General features: G+C 43.8%; 1 protein-coding gene across 7 annotated transcripts in view; it reads right to left on the reverse strand.

The window, feature by feature from the left end:
* The window catches only part of dnah5 (dynein axonemal heavy chain 5), a 299,154-nt gene that overhangs the window by 184,793 nt on the left and 92,251 nt on the right, over positions 1–22,110 (reverse strand). For all 7 annotated transcript variants that reach the window (XM_062979391.1, XM_062979388.1, XM_062979389.1 and 4 more), the window contains 3 exons: positions 21,610–21,822; positions 17,531–17,755; positions 15,646–15,818 (listed from right to left, as the gene is read on the reverse strand). In XM_062979391.1, the coding sequence (XP_062835461.1) occupies positions 15,646–15,818; positions 17,531–17,755; positions 21,610–21,822 (611 nt within the window). The remainder of the gene's footprint in view (positions 1–15,645; positions 15,819–17,530; positions 17,756–21,609; positions 21,823–22,110) is intronic.

Consider the following 22,110-nt stretch of genomic DNA (forward strand, 5'->3'; position numbering starts at 1 on the left):
TATTCAAAGGTCTGGCCCCATAACCAGGTCTTAACCTTCCTACGGAAGGATAGGAGGGAGGGAGCCTGCCTGACTTCAATGGGGAGGGCGTTCCATAGGCGGGGACCCACTACTGAAAAGGCCCTGTCTCTTGCCCCCACCAGCCACACCTGTGAGGCTGACGGGACCGTGAGCAGGGCCTCATCTGATGATCTTAAGCTTCAAGGTGGGTCGTAGTGGGAGACACGTTCGGACAGATAAGCTGGACCAGAACCGTTTAGAGCAGGGGTCCTCAAACTTTTTAAGCCGAGGGCCGGTCCACAATCCTTCAGACTGTTGAGGGGCCGGATTATCATTAGGAAAAAAATACAAACAAATTCCAATGCACACTGCACATGTCTTATTTGTAGTGCAAAAACAACAACAGCAGCAACAACAAGAACAATGAAAGAACAATACAATATTTAAAAATAAAAACAATTTTAACCAACATACATTTATCAGGATTTCAATGGGAAGTGTGGCCCTGCTTCTGGCCAATGAGATAGTCAAGTTAATTAGGATTGTTGTTGTTGTTGTGTGCCTTCAAGTCATTTCAGACTTTGGGCGAGCCTAAGTCTAAAATTTATTTATTTATTATTATGTATTTATTTACTGCATTTATTTACTACATTTGTATCACACCCTTCTCACCCCAAAGGGGACTCAGAGTGGCTTACCAATTATATGTACATACAATATATTATATTATTAGTATAGCACAATATTAGTATTATATATTACTATATTGAACTATACCACTATACTGTAATATTAGTAATATTATATGTAATATAGAATATATAATTAATATTATTATATGGTATTATTATTAGTGTTATATTGTATTACATTATAATATTAATATCAATATTATATGTATATACAATATATTATATTATAAAACTGAGGGCGGGGGCCAGGTAAATGACCCTGGAGGGCCGCATCCGGCCCCCAGGCCTTAGTTTGGAGACCCCTGGTTTAGAGCTTTATAGTATAAAGCCAGCACCTTGAATTATGCTCGGCAGCTAATCGGCAGCCAGTGGAGCTGTTGTAACAGAGGAATAGTACGCTCCCTGAACGCTGCTCCAGTTATTAACCTGGCAGCCTCCCGTTGGACTAATTGAAGCTTCCAAACAGTCTTCAAAGGCAGCCCCACGTAACGTGCATTGCAGTAGTCTAAACGGTATGTAACGAGAGTGTGGACCACCGTGGCCAAATCCGGCTTCCCAAGGTACAGTCGCAGCTGGCGCACAAGTTCCAGGCTCAATGATGAGTCTAGGATCACCCCCAGACTGCGCACCTGCGTGTTCAGGGGGAGTGCGACCCCGTCCAACACAGGCTGTAACCCTTTACCCTGTTCGGCCTTCCGACTGACCAGGAGGACCTCTGTCTTGTCTGGATTCAATTTCAATTTGTTGGCCCTCAACCAGTCCGACACAGCGGCCAAGCACCGGTTCAGGACCTGAACAGCCTCCTTAGTGACAGGTGGGAAGGAGTGACAGAGCTGGACATCATCTGCATACAGATGACACCGGACCCCGAAACTCCTGATGATCTCTCCCAGTGGCTTCATGTAGATGTTAAACAACATGGGAGACAATACAGAGCCCTGTGGGACCCCACAAGTCAATGGTTGTGGGGCCGAGCAAGCGTCCCCCAATAACACCATCTGGGACCGACCCTCTAGGAATGAGTAGAGCCACTGCAGAACAGTACCTCCAAGTCCCATTCCCGCGAGGCGTCCCAGAAGGATGCCGTGATCAACGGTATCGAAGGCCGCTGAGAGTTCCAGCAGAACCAGCAGGGACACACTCCCCCTGTCCAGTTCCCGGCGAAGATCATCAAAGTATGGGAAAATAGTTAATTAACCTATAATTAAATCAGGATGCTCTTCAGACTCTTTAAAGGTTGGTACTAACAGAGTGATCTCTACAAACTGCATTTTAAAAAATATATAATTTTAGACTTCCAATGAGTGTTACAAGATTGTAACATATTATAATTAATAATGTATGACTTTTTTTCTAAAAGTTTATTTTGTACAATTCTGCAAAATAACAAGGAATTCTAAGCTTGATAGTTGTACATATGTTGTGCGATGCATTCCACTTTCATTTGATGGACTATTCACACAAGTCTTCTTATATGTGTCCTTTTTAAAATTAACATTTAACTAATTTTTCATAATAAAAACTACCCGTGTTGACCACCGATCACCCATCCCTCCGACCACATATTTTCTCTATACTGTTATTTTTAACCATGCACACAGTTTTCTTAATTTCTGTACAGAAATACAGAAATCTTCAGTATGACTTAATATTTTAACTGCAAGTCACTTCTGGTGTGAGAGAATTGGCCATCTGCAAGGACATTGTCCAGGGGACACCCGGCTGTATGTATGTGTTATATATATACACACACACACTAGCTTGGGGACTCAGCGATGCCCAGTAGTAGGTACTGGGCATATGAGAATGGTATTATTTGTCTTTTAATGTTATGTATTGTGTTTGGAGTGGGTGAACTACAATTCCCAGAATCGTGGCTGAATTCTCCCCAAACCCTGCTAGTATTATAAGTTGGCCATTTTGGGCGTGTGTACCAGGTGTGCTGCAGTACTCTCTGGATGGGGGTGAACTATTAAAACTTCCAGATTCCTGGGGCCCCGAAATATCTATCAGTATCCACAGCAGGCAATATTCAGTCTGTGTGCCAAGTTTGGTCTAGATTCGTCATTGGCTGGGTTCAGTGGTCTTTGGATGGAGGTGAACTACAACTCCCAAAATCAAGGCCCCTTCCCACAAATACCTGCAGTATCTTCAGTAGGTCATGAACCTTCTCTATGTGAAGTGTGGTCCTAGTGCATTGTCGGTGGGGGTCAGTGTTTATCTGGCTGCAGGTGAACTATAACTCCCTTTTCCCCAAACTTATCCAATATGTTGTATTGGTTATGGGGGCTCTGTGTGCCAAGTGTGGTCCTGGTCCATTATTGGCAGGGTTTGGAGTGCTCATTCATTGCAGGTGAACTATAAATCCCAGTACCTACTACTCCTCAACTTGCAGTCCAGTTCCCCTCCAAACCCACCAGTAGTCAAATCTGGGCATATCGAGTGTGCATGGCAAGTTTGGCTGAGAGATATCATTGTTTGGGTTCATAGTGTTCTAGGTGTAGGTGTCTTTGCATGGAGATGGAGCTGATAGAGGGAGCTCATCCGTGCTCTCCCCGGGTTAGATTCAAACCAGCAACCTTCAGGTCAGCAACCCAACCTTCAAGTCATCAGTCCTGCCTGTACAAGGGTTTAATCCACTGCACCACCGGGGGCTCCTTTGCAGAAAATTTATCATAATTTATTTATTATTAGATGACCATAATAAATATCTGCTTTGTCTTTAATGTAAATCCAATTGTTTGTCATAACCAAAATAAACCCATGAACCAATGGTAAGTAAATAATTACATGGGTTCAATTGCTTCAGTAGATCAGCTCTGACAAACAGTAACAAAGAGATTTCAGCCTTCGTATTTTAGTGTGTACCCTTGAGCAAACTAAGTTCTTTGTATTTTCCACATCTGCTGGAAAGTTAGTATGCAAGTTTAACAATAACGCTTTTCACAACTGATGTTAGTTTTTTAAAAATTACTCTTGCCAAGCACTTGGAACATGCTAAAGATTGGCAGATGTGCCCACATCAATTGTTTTATTCATTAAGAACAGCCACCTGGGCAACTGATTCAAAATCTATAGCAGTTTGAACATCTTCAGCCCTGTTGTATAGCATTATAAATCAAAATTATATTCAACAATTCTGTAGCTTTACTATCTGAAATTACCTCAGATATTTTTATTACGTGAAGAGTGCAGAGCAAACAAAACCCAACATTAGAACATGTGCAGTGGCCATGGTGTACCATCATGAGCTGTAGGTGATCTGCTGCTCAAGCTAGGATGGATCCACATAGTAGACATTAGGGTTGTCCATATTGTCGTAAAAATATCCCTACCGTAATTATTTTGTATTGTTCCCGTTTTTTGACACAAGTATTGAAACGTTTTCCCTGGGCGCAACTGGCAATGTAATACGATTCATCGTTAGCCCATTCTGTAATTGTGTCTTAAAATTTTCATTAATTTTTTTCCTTCCAAAAATTTTTTTAAAATATTTTTTAAATATTATTTTTTTGTTGTTTTGTTTCTGCAACCTAACATGAACGGGAGCCTAGCGCAGCCTAACATGGCTCCCGCTCCCTGCCAATCAGAGTCTTCCACGATGGCTAAAAAAGGTGGGGGCTAGCGTCCTCCCATCGACGTGTAGAATCGCTATAAAAATCGCCTCCACACGGAGCCAAGCCATTCTGGGTTGGGATACCGAGGAGAGAGGGTGGTTCGCATGCGCCTTGAAGCTGAGAGGGCAAAGTGACTGGGGGTAGAGGGTTGTTGCCGGTTAGATATTATGTTGGGGGGAAATTGGCTTGGGGCTTGGGGCAGAGTTCTTGATGTGGATGTTGGGAATTTTTATTTTCCAAAGGAGTCTGCGTCCCTCCCTGTAACCGCTAAGCTTTGGGGTGCTTTTTCTTTCTGAGGTAGACCTTTTGCCTTTCCTTTTCAAATTTTTCTGGAATAAAGCAATCAACCCATATAAGGCTTTCCAAGCCTGCAAAGGAGGGTGCACTGCTTGCTTCCCTGTAACCACAGAGATTTGGGGTGCTTTTTCTTTCTAAGGGAGACCTTTTGCCTTTCCTTTTCAAATTTTTCTGGAATAAAGCAATCAACCCATATAAGGCTTTCCAAGCCTGCAAAGGGGGGGGGGTGCACTGCTTGCTTCCCTGTAACCACAGAGATTTGGGGTGCTTTTTCTTTCTGAGGGAGACCTTTTGCCTTCCCTTTTCAAATTTTTCTGGAATAAAGCAATCAACCCATATAAGGCTTTCCAAGCCTGCAAAGGAGGGTGCACTGCTTGCTTCCCTGTAACCACAGAGATTTGGGGTGCTTTTTCTTTCTGAGGTAGACCTTTTGCCTTTCCTTTTCAAATTTTTCTGGAATAAAGCAATCAACCCATATAAGGCTTTCCAAGCCTGCAAAGGAGGGTGCACTGCTTGCTTCCCTGTAACCACAGAGATTTGGGGTGCTTTTTCTTTCTGAGGGAGACCTTTTGCCTTTCCTTTTCAAATTTTTCTGGAATAAAGCAATCACCCCATAAGCCTTTCCAAACCTTCAAAGGAGGGAGCTTGAAAATTATAGTTTTCTAACCACGTCTGCTTCCCTGTAAGCGCTGAGCTTACCTCACGCTTCGTTTATAATCTCAAGCCCCCGGGCTGAGTGTTACTGCATCAATTACAAAGACACACATAGCTTTCCAAAATTAAAAGGGTCCATTGGAAGTAACAGTTTCCAAAGAACGTGTGCATTCCAGCCAGTGCTTCCCTCACACCCAGTTAGACATTCAAGGGAAGGCATTGGCCTCCAGTCTAGGGGGATCACAGAAAGAGGCTCCGTTGATCTCGAGAGCCCGTGTCCAAATTACAAAGGCTCTGTCGGTTGAAATAAACTATTTTAACATACGGAACTGTTTCGGGGAGTTCATCAGCGAGAGCACTGTAATGAAGCGTTCATGGGGAATAGGTGGTTCCCGCAAGACTTCGGGGAGAGGCTTGGCCTCGGGAAGAGGAACGAGGGGTGGCACTGGAAGGAAACAAAGGGGTGCTCCTGAGGGCAGCAAACACAAATGGTGGAAGGGCGTGTTCCCGGTGGGTCGACGTCAGAAAAGGGTTCCCTCCGTGATAAAACCACACCGCCAACCGTATCAGAGGCTGCCACGGACGTCTCTGAATTGGGTCGTGTCGCTGTCCTCGCGCCAGACATAAAAATTAAGAAAGAAATAGATAGGCTTCCCTTAACACTGACTTCATCGGATGATGATGAGGAAGAAGGCAATCCCACTCGTGCCGTTCCCACAGAGGACGTCATGTCGCAACCCACTCCTTCCTCCCCCAGTCCTGTGAGCACCCCACAAAGGCCGCCAGGGGCCCCGCCATTGGGAAGGCCGAGGTCTTTCCTCTGGGACCACTTCGCGGTCCATTCCCAACACTCTTCCTTGGCTGTGTGCAGGCACTGCGGGATGCACATTAGCAGGGGTAAAGACCTCAGGCATTTGTCCACCACTGGCTTGCGGTACCACATGAAGAGACATCATCCTTCAATTCCCTTGGGAGGGGGATCCCTTAGCCCCGCAAGCAACACCCTGAGCTCTCCTTCTTCTCCGTTAGGGTCTGCTGGGAGAGGGTCTCAATTAACCCTGGACAATTGGGGCCATTCCACTGGAAGGAAGAGAACAGGGGGAACGGCACCCACCGTTGAGCAGATCACTCAGCGTCTGGGAGAGATGCTGGCTCTCGACCACCATCCCTTCAGAATGGTAGAGCAAGAAGGCTTTGTGCGGTTCGTGGAACTGCTGTGTCCGCAGTACAAAATCCCATCGCGACAAACCTTTTCAAGGACAGTGATACCAGGGCTGTACGAGGCCTGCAAGGTACGCGTAGAGGCAATGTTGCGGAGCGCCCTTGGAGGGCACATCCATTACACGTCTGACATTTGGACAAGTGTTGGGGGTGGCCATTCCTATCTGTCGTTGACCGCACATTGGTGGGATAAAGGTGACAGCGTGGAGACCGGTCAGCACTGGGCCCTCCTCGCCCTGGAGGGTCTTGATAGAGACCACAAGGCAGAAACAATCTGCAAGATCCTCGAGGACATGATGGACACCAAGGCATCCGGAGACAATGAGGATGGGGTTCATGGTCACTGACGCGGGGAAAAACATGATTAGGGCAGTTGAAAGCGCCGGCTTCACCAGCATTACATGTTTGGCACACTTGCTGCACAACACGGTCAAGGATGCTTTCAAGAGCACGGAGGAGCAGCAGCAGGCCTCCGCCGGTGGCACACACCTGTCACAGCTGATTGAACGCTGCTGCAAGATCGCCGGGTTCTTCCACCGCAGCATCAAGGCTGCCTGAGAGCTAAGGGACAGACAGAAATTGGAGGGGCTACCGCAACACAAGCTCCTTCAGGACGTTTCCACCCGGTGGAACAGCAGAAGGCGGTCCATGGAATCTCCCTTTCCTTGGTTGCGTCTATTGGCAAGCTTGTTCCAAGCAAGCAAGAGTGGGACACCATCTCACAACTGGTGGAAGTTCTGAGACCGTTCAAGGAAGCAACAGAGACCCTATTGGCACAGGGGGCCCTTCTCAGCCAGGGAGTGCTTCTGGTCTTGGCCCTAAAGAGGCATCTGGAAATGCTGGGAGGAGGTTGCACACTCGACTCCCTGGCCAGCAATCTAACACCGCAGGTCCAGGAGGTCGTGAGAAGGCTGACCATCGCTGTCCGTAAACGTCTGGAGCTGCTGCAAAACAGCTATGTCCATATGATAGCAGCCATCTGTGATCCGAGGTTGAAGGACACCGTCTGCTCCAAAGACTATCCGGAGTGGAAGGCACGTCTCGTCAACCTTGTGCACGAGGAGGAGTGTGTCGCCGCGGAGGGGGCCCCAGAGCAGCACATGGGCCCCCTGGCACGGATGCCTGCCACCCCTAGCACTAGCGCCAGTGGCGAGTCCGACAGCCCGGAAGTGCCGTGCGATAGGATTCCGACCTCTAGAGAGCAGCGTTGTCAGCAGCAAGGGCAGCAGCAGCAGCCTCGGCAAGATTTATTCGGGAAAATGGTCGCCATTCTGTCACAATCGGGAGCTTCTCATTCCTCAAAGCTACGGAAGCTGGATTCTGCCGAGTGTAGCGTCAACCGTTACTTCGAGGAACTGCAGGAGAATCTATCTTGTGATCCGTTGGCCTACTTGTCTTCTTGTGAACACGTGTGGCCGCATCTTGCCAATGTTGCCCGCAATCCCACCAGCGTGCAGAGCGAGAGGGTATTCAGCATGGCCGGCGATGTCGTGACCCCTCATCGCAGCTTGCTGGATCCGCTTTCCGTGGAGAAATTGGTCTTCCTCAAGGCCAACCTCCCTGTTTTGAATTTTCCAGAGCTTCCTTGGAAGTGAGGCACCCTCTCCGAAGACCAGAGGTTTTATCTTCATAACGCCAAGTCTTACCCCGCTTCTATGATGGACCTTTTCTCAGAACATTGAGCTTTTTTCTCAACTTTTCACTGACAATGGGCAGGCACTATGAACTCCTCTATCCTGGTGTCCTACTAGGGGGATGCCCTTTCGCCACTGATTGCTGTTTTGAGAAGAGACATACTTTGCTGCCGTTTGATGAGCACCGCATAAAGCAATCCCCGAAGGATTGCAATACTATTTGAAATATAAAGTTTGCAAGCACAACATTTCCTGTGTTTTGAGTTGTCTTATACTTTGGCATGTATTTCATAAAAATAAAAGTTAAAACTTCTTTATTCAATCAAATGTCTGTTGTCTCATTCCGTTATTAATGCATTGTCCACGATGTCAAAATTTGCATATGAAGTTCCATTAATTACGGCGATGCCTCGCCGGGTATCCCTGGGGCTAATTGGTCATCCATCCAGGGCCGAAAGGGGTTTGGGGCTTGTGCTCTCTTTGCGGATTACAACTGTTTTTACAAGTCTTGTGAGTTTGGACAGTTTTGATGCCAGCCTGCCTCTGGCTGTCAAGTTAGGTGCCCAGACCGGAGTTACGCAGTCGAGGTTGTGGGATCCGGACAAGACTTGAAAGAGCCTTTCAAGTACACATTCCGGTCCCCGCCAATCCCCGTCAGGGAGTGTGCCTTTGTGGCTGCTAGTGACATGTGGGCGCTGGTCCTCTGGTTACGGAAGTGCTTTTTACTGGTTTGACAGGGGGACGATAGAAGACGGTGGAACCACACCGGAGTAAGTAGTACACCTCGGCCTTGGTCACCCCTTCTCAAAGTTGTCTTCCACTGTCCCAATCGTGTTATAGTTATCAAGGCCGTAGCATCACCTTGAGAGGGTGGTCGACGCTCTGCCCGCGGGACGGCCGCCTGATGGTCCCCGCGCCCTCTTGCCATGCACGGGGACGGTGCCGTTTGGCCGTCAGGGAGTGTGCCTTTGTGGCTGCTAGTGACATGTGGGCGCAGGTCCTCTGGTTACGGAAGTGCTTCTTGCTGGTTTGACAGGGGGACGATAGAAGACGGTGGAATCACACCGGAGTAAGTCTTTCACGCAGTGCTCAGACTTGTAGTCTTCTTCGAGCCATGGAGAACTCTTGGACAGATTCACACAAGACTTCCCTGTCGGACATCTACGGCCACATTTCCTTCAAGTCCATGCCAGCCTGCTGCTTTGCCTGTAATATTCTTCCCTCCGGGCATTATAACATGGAGGATGGACCAGTTGGATCTTCTTACAGTCCCAGGCACTCTCCTGTTTTTCAAAAAGCAAGTAAGTTCAAAAGTGCCATTCTTCCCTCGCTCAGCCTTCCTTACGGTCAAGCTCTCACATCCACAGGTTACTATGGGGAATTGCATTGCGATGACAATGCGAGTATGCGGTCCTCCTATGTTTGCGTGAAGTCTCTGCTCTTATTTTGTCAAGTTTGGACATAGCTCTGCAAAACCTCTACTAGCTTCCTGGCCACAGTCCGCATCTGCAGTGATATGTCGCAAGAAGAAATAAAACGTCTGTCATACCCTCCACATCCAATCCATGATTTTGACAGTTATAAATCTGTGTGGTTCCCTTAAGCTTCCTTCTCTTACAACCCAGCTTTGGCCCTTTCTTCTTTCACCTTTGAGAGAAGGCTCCTCTGCCCCTACTCTCTTTCAGCCATCAGACTGTTATCTCATACCATAGGTTGTATATGTGTCTTCCATAAATTTAAAATCCTGCCTACAGGTCCTCTAGCCACGCATGTCGCATTAAATGTTCCACACAAACAGCTAGATGATTAGAGAGGCTGAAATTATGCGGCCCTGCCGCACCCCATTCCCAATCTTGAAACCGTCGGTTGATCCGTTTTCTGTTCCTACCATGTCAACTTACACTTTTCGGGGGACAGACTAGGTGACTTGGAATTCCAAAATAACCCAGCACATGCCATTAATTATCCTCCAAGCAGTTCAAGGCTTTCAAGAGGGTATTCAACATGGCCAACAATGGTGTGACCTCTTGCTGCAGCTTGCCGAGTGACCTTTCTTGTTGAGAGAATGGTCTTCCTCGAGGCCAAACTCCCGGTCCTAGAATATCAAGAAATCCCTTTGAAGCAAGGAGGACGCTCCGAGTGATTATAATACGAACAATTTAAAAGGAATAAAAATTTATCTATTTCCCGCCAACATCTCCCTGCGTGGACTCGGTGCGGCTTACTTGGGGCAGCGGCCCAAACAACATGAGGACAAAATAAAAGCCACAAAATACAAATCTCGACTTAGAAAAGGAAAATCAGGATTTAAATTTCTCTATGTCAACCAAACACAGGATTAAAATATGTAGATTAAACTTCAAAATTGCTTCAAATGTGTCCCTCTGGGCTTTACGCCCTCGTTGTCCGCGATGATGGTCTGAGGGTTGCATTTCTGGCTCGTGTGTCAACATCGCGATGCTCACTGAGCATCTGCGATCCCTCTGCTTCCATGCTCTTTGGACGGCCATGCGGCTCAATCTGGCAAAACCTACATGCTTCTGCTTTCCCACCTGGGTTCAAACACCTCCTGCTTAAGATGAGAAGCGCCGGCGGTAACTGTAATCTGACCCAGCCAATTTTTTAAACAAATTTATTAAAAAAACTGGAATCAGTGTTTCTTTTCTTATGTCGATGCTCCCCCTGGCCGGCAATGTATTCTATTCACAAAAGAGGTGGTCTTGGATTTACAGACAGGGAAAACCTAGAAAGAACCTATAGTGCAGTTGTCAAGACAGACTTTGGTGCAAAAACTCAGAATGGTGGGTAATGGTGCTCTAGGTTTTGATAATGGAACTGGCTTTTGGAAGCAACTTTTGAGCAAGTGGCAAGCAGAGTGGATTTGGGGCTTGCACCACAGCTTTCAAGAATGGCAATGACCAGCTGTATGGAAATGAGATGGCAAACTTGCAGGGTGCAATGAACCTACTATCCTGCAACTGGCGGTACACCAACGATAGGTGATGCAATGGCACCCAACTACCCAACAACCTAGTCTATTTTCGTGTCTTTTTTTCTCATATTTGCTCCTCATATTGTGTCTTAACAACATAAAATCTTATGGAACATGCAGAAACGTCTGCAGTGCAACAGTACCAGGTGCACTTTTCCACTATTTAAGCTGATTATACAGTCCAGGACAATTCATAGTGTTTTGTAATAGAAAATGAAGACTGTGTTTTCACAAAGGAAATGTACGCTGCTTTAAAATCCAACTTTGTTACCACTGCCACCATTACATGTGGGACACCCTGCCCAAAGCCTCTTGTCGTTTAGGATAACGGAAACTTTTTCTTTATCTCCCACCCCTTTCCAATGCTTTTACAATATGGGATCACTGAAATCCCACAATGACAGGGGCCAACCTTTTTTTATGGATCCCTGCCACTGCCTGCTATAATTCTTTTCTCTATGCGTGTGTATGAGAAGATGTGACACTGAGGGAAAGTATGTGATCCAAATCTTCCGCTGACTCATAAGTAGAGAAACCAACCACTCAGAAACTCTGTATTACTATTAAAAACAATGAATTATTTCTTCATGGTTTCTTTTGTCTCGAAATTTGGGCTAGGTTTAAGTTCTTTGGTTTCATTTCTACACAATAAAGACAATATCTTTCATTATTTTACATCTACAACTTGACTGAAACTGTAAACCAACAGAATTCATTTCCCTCTTTCTAGCTCATCTGCTTGAGAACTTTAATAACTGAACACCAGACACACACAAGTCTTCCCTCTAGTTTAACTCCATAGAAACATGATCCTTACATCAGAGCCTTAAAACCTGCCTCTTCCGAAAAGCCTTCGAGGATTGTAGGGTGGATCTTTGCCTATTGAAGAATAGGTTGCCAGGCCATGAGTATTTTGCACTTTATTGATTTTTAACTGTGAAACTACCTCTTCTATGTTGAAGTATTCTGCCCTCGGCCCAGAGCCGTGTTTTTAGTCCTCTGTTTTTTAACAATGTAATGCTGTATGCCGACTTTGACTGCTTATTGATTTTATGTTTTATTGATGCAACATTTGTTTTTTTGTGGATATTTTTTTGTTTAATTGCTGCCATTGTATTGTTGACGGGCATGCCCCATGTAAGCCGCTCCGAGTCCCTCCGGGAAGATGGGGCGGGGTATACAAATAAAGTTCTTACTATTGTTATTATTATTATTATTATTATTGATGTGATGGTGGCCACGACAACCCTGCGGACTGCCAGCTTGCTTGTGTCCATCCGGTAGGGCTGCGGCCAGGGCCGCAGACGGTTTGCTGTCAGGGAGTGTGCCTTTGTGGCGGCTAGAGACTTTGTGGCTCTGGCCTGGTTGATACAGAAGTCTCTGGTTATAGAAGAGGAAACATGGTGGAATGGGGCCCACCCTGGGGATTTCAACAAGTTTTTCATCGTTTGATGCGAGTGTGGTGCCCAGACAACCGGAAGGCTTGGATCTTGTTTGTGCTTGGCCAGGGTGATGCGACAAACACCGTGGAATGAGAGAGACACTCAAGAAGGAAATTCCTGCTTCTTGGCAGAAATGGGCAGTGCTGGGTGACATCCCATGGTGGCCGGCCCCCCTGGGCAGTGGGGCTTGGGCCCCCATTTCACTAGCAGCCCTAAAGGCCACACCCCCTTCCCCATGGGTGCCGGGGTAGTGGCATGGGGCCGGCCAACGGTGGCCGGCCCCCCTGGGCAGTGGGGCTTGGGCCCCCATTTCACTAGCAGCCCTAAAGGCCACACCCCCTTCCCCATTGGTGCTGGGGTAGTGGCGTGGGGCTGGCCAATGGTGGCCGGCCCCCCTGGGCAGTGGGACTTGGGCCCCCATTTCACTAGCAGCCCTAAAGGCCACACCCCCTTCCCCATGGGTGCTGGGGTAGTGGCGTGGGGCCGGCCAATGGTGGCCGGCCCCCCTGGGCAGTGGGACTTGGGCCCCCATTTCACTAGCAGCCCTAAAAGCCACACCCCTTCCCCATGGGTGCTGGGGTAGTGGCATGGGGCCGGCCAATGGTGGCCGGCCCCCCTGGGCAGTGGGACTTGGGCCCCCATTTCACTAGCAGCCCTAAAGGCCACACCCCCTTCCCCATAGGTGCTGGGGTAGTGGCGTGGGGCCGGCCAACGGTGGCCGGCCCCCCTGGGCAGTGAGGCTTGGGCCCCCATTTCTCTAGCTGCCAAAAAGGCTACACCCAATGTGCAGTCAACGAAAGATAGGAATGGCCACCCCCAACACTTGTCCAAATGTCAGACGTGTAATGGATGCGCCCTCCAAGGGCGCTCCGCAACATTGCCTCTACGCGTACCTTGCAGGCCTCGTACAGCCCTGGTATCACTGTCCTTGAAAAGGTTTGTCGCGATGGGATTTTGTATTGCGGACAGTGGACACAGCAGTTCCACGAACCACACAAAGCCTTCTTGCTCTACCATTCTGAAGGGATGGTGGTCGAGAGCCAGCATCTCTCCCAGACGCTGAGTGATCTGCTCAACGGTGGGTGCCGTTCCCCCTGTGCTCTTCCTTCCAGTGGAATGGCCCCAATTGTCCAGGGTTAATTGAGACCCTCTCCCAGCAGACCCTAACGGAGAAGAAGGAGAGCTCAGGGTGCTGCTTATGGGGATAAGGGATCCCCCTCCCAAGGGAATTGAAGGATGATGTCTCTTCATGTGGTACCGCAAGCCAGTGGTGGACAAATGCCTCGGGTCTTTACCCCTGCTAATGTGCATCCCGCAGTGCCTGCACACAGCCAAGGAAGAGTGTTGGGAATGGACCGCGAAGTGGTCCCAGAGGAAAGACTTCGGCCTTCCCAATGGCGGGGCAATGAGTCCCGAGCAGTGAGCACCCCTTTTCCTTGTTGCACAAAAAAAAAAACCCTGGCCACCGCTTTTTATTAGATAGGGGCAGGGTGTGTGGTGTGGGGCTCAGGTCACAAGGGAGTGGGACACGAGCTCCCATGTCTTAGGAAGCTGAAATATCACCACCTTATTTTTAGATAGGAGCGGGGGGGTTTCCAGTTTCTGCAAATGACCACCATTATCGCTGATTTCCGGCCACATAAACAAAGATACACAAATAGAAAAGAGGGACTTTCACAGTGAAGAACCCAATTGAACAGGAAATAAGACTTTCAAAACAGGAACAGGTTTCTTAAAATATAAAAAAATAGTATATTATAAAAAGTTATAAAAATTCGCCAAAAATCATAGGAGACAGGAATCATTCTGCAATTTGTTGAGCAAAGAGTGTGGAATGTGTTCTCCCACTGTACCAAATTTGATGAGAATAGCTCAAGAAATGAGGGCGGGAGACCCCCAGAGAAGTCCCCCCCGGTTTCCTGTTTTTTGGCGATTGTGCATGCGCGTCCGCCATTTTAGAAACATTTTAGAAAAATTACGAATTTTCGGAAATATCCGAAAATTTTGGGTGAAACATTTAGAAATAATTTCTACATCGAAGAGCCGGCACCCCCTACTTTAGAAACGAGAATTGAAACAATTTTTCCATCGATCGGACAAGCCTAGTAGACATTTGGAGCCTGCTGTCCAAATCCACCCTTTCCTACTTTTAAATTCATAGAAATTCTGCAAAGACTCCTGAAGACAGCTTACTTAGGCGATCCCTCGTTGTCCAAGTATGATGGCCCTCCAAGTGTCGTGTCTTGGCAGCGGGTACATAGGTGACTGTGGAGTCCTATTTGTGACCCGCATGTTCTTCCACAGTGAGGGCACCTGTTTCCAGGTGGAAGACAGTCCCAGTCAGGGTTGGCTTGACACACCTTCCTCTTGGCACGTTTCTTGCTTTCGCCCTCCATTTGTGCCTCTTCAAATTCCACAGCACTACTGGTCACGACTGAGCTCCAGTTAGAGTGCTCAAGGGCCAGGACTTCTCAATTCTTAGTATCTATGCCACAGTTTTTGAGGTTAGCTTTATGTCCATCTTTAAATCTCATTTCCTGTCCACCAACATTCAATTTTCCATTCTTGAGTTGGGAGTATAGTAACTGCTTTAGGAGACAGTGATTGGGCATTCAGACAATCTGGCCAGTCCAGCGGAGTTGATGGCGAAGGAGCATCGCTTCAATGTTTCAATTATTCCAGTACGCTGACATTTGTCTGCCTGTCTTCCCAAGAGATTTGCAGGATTTTTGGGGGGCAACGCTGGTGGAATCGTTCCAGGAATTGAGTGTGATGTCTGTAGACCGTCCACATTACGCAGGCATATAACAGAGTTGGGAAGACAATAGCTTTATAAACAAGCACCTTGGTGTCCCTACAGATGTCCCGATCCTGAAAACAGCAATAGTAATTTGGAATGCCAGAAACTGGAATAGGGTTCCTTTCTTTTCTCCCATGCTGGAGTATAGAGGATTGCCCCTTTCTGCTTGTATTTCCACCCTTCCACTCCATTAAACAAACATGAACAAGACTCCCTCATGAAAAGCTGGAGAATGAAATTGGCATACAGAATATGTAATCCTTCAATCAGGATGAATGACATCAATTATTTCTTACCTGTCTGTGAGAGGTGTAATAACCAGCCTGTCTGTACAGCCCAAAAACTCATTTTGATATGTGAAGGTCACATCTGTGATGTTAATCATCATTTTGTCTGCATCTTCACTGAAATAAAATCTGCATTGTTTCAGCCATTCAAAATCTGTAGGACTTTTGATATGCATACGGCACTAGGGACAAGAAATCATGTTTACATCAATTGTACATCATGTGTACATTCAATTAATCATTTGGAAGAGCAATTTGTAAAAATACAAGCAATTCTGGAGACCGAAAAATGTTTGTTTTTAGGTGCTGTGAAAGGTAAGGACAACATTTAATCAAAACCTTAGATTTAAGTTGTGTTTGAGATACATTTTCTCTTAATCAAATTGAGTACAGTATGTTCTTCAAATTCATAAGAGTAAATTGACCATTGCCTTGAACTAGGAGATGATTATGAAAAATGACAATTACAGTAAGTGCAAAGCAGAGATCCATTATCAGCAGAAGAAAAGTGATTTTTTTAACAATGAGGCAAATTTGGTTTACATGTTATTGGTTACAGATATAACAATTTTGTCATATTTGATAGAACAAGATGATGTTATTTTTCAATTTAAAAAGTCTGCAAAATGTTCACTATTAGTAAATTAGCCAAAATTCTTGAAATCTTGCTCAGTGGTAAAGACAAATATGACATTTTTCTTTTCCCATGCAAGAATGACATAATCACAAATTCAGATCTTTATTACAGAGGTGTCCTGATTTTCAAACAAAGGACTGTGGTATCAAGATGTTCAGAGATGGCATTTTTTCTGAAGCTATTCTATTTAATATCCAAGAGACAGAAAAATGTTTTCCCCATATTTGTGTTAATAATTTAAATATAATTTTATGAGTAACATAGAAAACATTCTTTATTCACTTGTCACTACTACCCCTACCCCCCAAAAGTTCTACTGTCTAGAAAAAATACAGGGGGTATACTGTACTGAGACAAGACTACAAAGCCTTGGACACAAAAGCATTCGTTCCAGCATAAGCTTAGGCAATAATAAGAAAAAAAAACTTTATTTGTATTCCATCCTATCTCCCCACCTGAGACTCAGGACAGCTCAACACAAAAATGGCAGCCATTCAATGCCAGAAGTGCATTGACTACCAATAGAACATCGGATCTCTTACAAGACACTGATCCTGACATTTAAAGCTCGAAATGGCCAAGGACCATTATATCTTAGGGAACGCCTCATTCCTTTTTTTCATCAGCGGTCACCTCAATCCTCCCAGAAAAATCTCCTATACGTACTGGGCCCTAGGGAGGTACACCTGGAAGCTACAAGGCGTAGAGCCTTTTCGACCTATGCTCCAATTCTGTGGAACTCATTGCCTCCATATATTAGAGCAATGTCGGAGTTGCAACCTTTTGTAAAAGCGCTCAAGACTTGGCTGTTTGGTTGTGCATTTGGGTAGATCAGATCTAGTTTGCCAAATAGTCACTGTTGAATGTTTTATATTGAATGTTTTTATATTGTGGAATGTTATTTTAAATTGTAAGTCGCTTGGAGCACTCTGGTGGAGAGCGACTAATTAAGAAATAAAGTGAAGTGAAGAAGTGAAGTGAAGAAGTGCACAGTAAATAAAAGAAATAATATAACATAGGTAAACAAAGCAAACAACAACAAATCAACACCACACAATCAAACAGGCAAATTTATGCAAACATTAAAAGCCAGGTCAATAAATTAAAAACACAGCAGAACAATGAAAATATTGCTAGGACTAGTCACTCACATTAGGTCCTAAGTGATTATATTTAATGGAGATATACATATGTGTCCAGAAGCTTAAGCATGCTTCTACCTTGTTTGTTCTTAATAATAAATAAGAAGACAATTACCAGGTCATCAAATATGTCCCGTTGGTGTACATGAATTGTGATCAGTGTCTCATATTTAATGCGCTCTATTGGATTCAGATCTTTTGTCGTCATGTCTATCAAAGTATTGAGAAGATCCAGGAAAAATTGGTTTGTTTTGGGCATTATCTTCTTATCATATTTTGCATTTGTCAATGCTTCTTCAGCATCTCGTGTCCAGATCATTTGAATCCCCAGCAAGCCAACCTTGAAAAACACTTTTAAAATAAAACTTCACAGTATTCAGTATATTTCAAAAGCCCAATGTTCCTATCCTTTAATATAACTTACCATATTTTAAAAGCAATCTTATTTGCAGTTATTGAGCATCCATGGTTGTGAATGAGGCATTTATCACACGAAGTGGGAAAATCACAATCACAAAAGCATAATTACCTTTGAGCTATCACATCACATCACATCACTCCTTTCCCACTCCTTTCCCACCACCCTCCCAGTGAGGAAACAGCTTGGAATGCATTTCTCTTGCAAACACAAATAATCCATGGAATACTGTGTCTAATTTTGGGCACTGCAGTTGAAGGTAGATGTTGACAAGCTGGAAAGCGTCCAGAGGAGGGCAACTAAAATGATTAAGGGTCTGGAGAACAAGCCCTATGAGGAGCGGCTTAAAGAGCTGGGTATGTTTAGCCTGCAGAAGAGAAGGCTAAGAGGAGACATGATAGCCATGTACAAATATGTGAGGGGAAGTCATAGGGAGGAGGGAGCAAGCTTGTTTTCTGCTGCCCTGCAGACTAGGACACGGAACAATGGCTTCAAACTACAGGAAAGGAGATTCCACCTGAACATCAGGAAGAACTTCTTCACTGTGAGAGCTGTTCGACAGTGGGATTCTCTCCCCCGGGCTGTGTTGGAGGCTCCTTCTTTGGAGACTTTTAAGCAGAGGCTGGATGGCCATATGTCGGGGGTGCTTTGAATGTGATTTCCTACTTCTTAGCGGGGGGTTGGACTGGATGGCCCATGAGGTGTCTTCCAACTCTACTATTCTATGATTCTATGATTCTATGTACAAGTTCCTTTAGTTAAGGGAATGCCTTTCAACAGTTCCCCAACGGCAGGGCAACAGGAAAGGAGTGACATCATATGATAGGTCCAAGGCAAAGATGCTGTTGTCCTGCTGTAATTGTAATTTGCTTGCCTTGTGTGATAAACTGCTGAGCACAGATTGCAGGATTGCTTTCTCCTGACTCCAGCTCCTAACTCTGGTGCATCTCTCTCACACACATATAGAGCCCACTACTTAATTTGAAGGCCTTTATTTCTCCCTTCTTGGAGTGGATAATAATAATAATAACTACTACTACTACTACTACTACTTTATTTTTATAACCCGTCTCCATCTCCCCAAAGGGACTCGGAGCAGCTCACATGGGGACCAAGCCCAGAGAACAGAACAGATAAAAGTTAAAACACAACCACAAGCAGTAAAATAAAACATCATAAAATACAACAGCAGATATTGAAACTAAAAGGTGGGGCTATTAAAATTGCAAGGGAAGGGCAAGCATGTGCAAACGTGGGACAATAAAATTAAGAATGGGACTAAGTGCTAGAGATGAGGGCAGTAAACTATTAAGACTGGATAGTAATAAATTACGACTGACCTAGTGGATTGTCTTAATTTGAAAAGGATACTTTGAAATAGAAGACTTCATCTGATAGCCCTTTAGCTAACTATTTTATTCACTTCTGTCCATTTGGCACTAAAGTTTATTATGGTCAATAAAAGCTAGTTATTATGGTTAATCAAGATTTAAAGCTGATCTCTCCAACTTCAAGTAACAGCAGTTTCAAGTTCGCATTGTAAACCGTGATTCAAGAATGGCAATAGGAATTATTTTTAAAATCACTATTTGAAGTACCTCCTCCACCTACATGACATTTTTCTAATCAAAATCAATTTTGTCTATTCTTGATTTATATACAGTAGAGTCTCGCTTATCCAACAGAAATGGGCTGGCAAAACATTGGATAAGCAAAAATGTTGGATAATAAGAAGAGATTAAGGAAAAGCCTATTAAATATTAAACTATGTTACAATTTTACAAATTAAGCACCAAAACATCATGTTTTACAACAAATTGAAAGAAAAAGCAGTTCAATACACGATAATGTTATGTAGTAATTACTATATTTACAAATTTAGCACCAAAACATAGCAATGTATTGAAAACATTGACTACATAAACATTAAATACTAAAAGGCAGACTGCAATGGATAATACAGAACAATGGATAAGTGAAGGTTGAATAAGCGAGACTCTACTGTATTTTTAAAAATCTGAATGTGAATTAAAATGATGCATTTAATATCACAAGTAATTATGCACAATGAACTGTTGCACATGCACCTTATTGTGGCAGCTGGCAACCTATGAGTGAAAAAATATACGTATATACTCGAGTATAAGTCGACTTATATAATTATTATATTATATTATATTATATTATATTATATTATATTATATTATATTATATAAGCCGAGGCACCTAATTTTCCCACAGAACACTAGGGAAACTTACTGACTCGAGTATAAGCCAAGGGTGGAAAATGCAGCAGCTACTGGTAAATTTCAAAATGGAAATAGATCCCAATGAAATTATATTGAGGCATCAGTAGGTTAAAGGTTTTTGAATATTTACAGTATTTCAAAGAAAAACAGTAAACTAGCTCTGTAAGTGGAAAAGTAGGGTCAACAAGAACAATATGGTATTAACAATAATAATAATAATAAGTTATTATTTTATTATGACACAGCAAACAAGTGTGATACGAAATCCAGCATATCTATCTTGTTTGCTGTGTCATAATAAAATAATAACTTCATTTGTAACCTGCCCTATCTCCCCATGGGGACTCAGGCCAGTTTCCAACATAGTAACAGTCAAGCATTCAATACCTACATAATGTAGAGTTAGATACAGATCTATAATTATATATACTAATTTCACACATGCATTTCCCACTAAGTTTGCAAATCCTCTCTCTATATATGTGCATTTCCCTCCTGCAATATTTGCAAGCCCTATATATTTATGTTTATATCTATCTAGAAATCTTTGTGTGTGTGCATTTCCCCTACAATATCTGCAAGCCCTATATATCTGTATTCATATATATCTATATAGACATCTCTCTATATATAGATAATTATATCTCTATAGGATTTGCAAAGACTTGCAAACATGTGAGGTGAAAATTCATATATAAAATAATGTATACACATAGATACAGGTACATGGAAATCTCTAGATATCTGTATGTATATAAGATTTGCAAAGACCCGAAAACATATGAGAGGTAAATTCATATATAAAATTAATGTATATAGAGATAGATAGATACAAATATAAAAGTATATAGGGATTACAAAGGCTTGCAAGGGGAAATGCCTAGATATCTGTAGCAGAGATTAACAAATATTTCGGGGAAAATGCTTTTATAAGATTAATGTGTATATATATATATATATTCTTCGTGACTTTGCAAGGGCTTCTTTCTCTTTTCAAAACATTCCCTTGGGAGACTTTGGAAAAATAAACACTAATAAGGGAGGGTAAGATGAGAGAAAAATATATCATATATTGCAAGCAACGCACTCCAGGCTCCACTGCCAGCTTGACTTGACCTGATTATAAGCTGGGGGAGGCTTTTTCAGCTCATAAAAAGGGCTGAAAAACTCGGCTTATCTTTGAGTATATACGGTACTGGCAGATGAACAAAACCTGAAAGATGCATATATTTGTCCCACAGTTGTGATGTACATATGATGGAGAATTACTGTCTAACAGCAATCCAATATTGAGATAAGAGCAACAGTAAAACAACGGCTGCACTGTTAGAGACCATTATGGGTAAGACTTCTTGGCAAAACTATTAGTATGTACTGGGTTTGTTTTTTTGTATTGAAACATATCTTGCAAAATTGGGGTCATAATCATCTCTCTCTCTCTTTTCTTTCTTTTCTTTTCTTTTCTTTTCTTTTTTTTTCTTTTCTTTTTTTTTTTTTTTTTTGAAGAAAGAAGGAAAATAAACTTGCCTGTGCAGGGAAAGAAGAAAGAAATTCTATTAGCTGAAAGTCTGATTCCTGAATGCTTGCAGCTGCCTGTCGAATCACAAGATGTAATGAGGCCTGAGACTCCATCAAAAGGGAATTGAGCCAAACCTCTACATTTCCTTCTGCCATTACAGGCTTTTCCAATTCAATTGTCTCACCTTCCCGAGAGGAAATGGAAAGAATCCGATCATAGATCTGTAATTCAATGTAAATCAGTGTGAATTTTTTTTACCAAGCTATTCAAATGTTTGTTTTTCACATTCTTTTAAACTACTCTCACAAGTGAGTAAATTCTTTAGCCCTGCTCAAGCATTCTACATTACTAGAAGGCTTGTCTCCACTAAAAAAAAAATCCCATATTCAAGCTGAATGGACCACTGGTTGTCTCCAAGATGCACAGAGCTTCCAGTGACTATTTTACTTGTAGACAATATAACATCACCAACAGACAACTATTAAGATTAAACTTTTTTATAATTTAAA

Source organism: Anolis carolinensis, chromosome 4 (genome assembly GCF_035594765.1).
Source record: "Anolis carolinensis isolate JA03-04 chromosome 4, rAnoCar3.1.pri, whole genome shotgun sequence".
Lineage (NCBI taxonomy): Eukaryota > Metazoa > Chordata > Lepidosauria > Squamata > Dactyloidae > Anolis > Anolis carolinensis.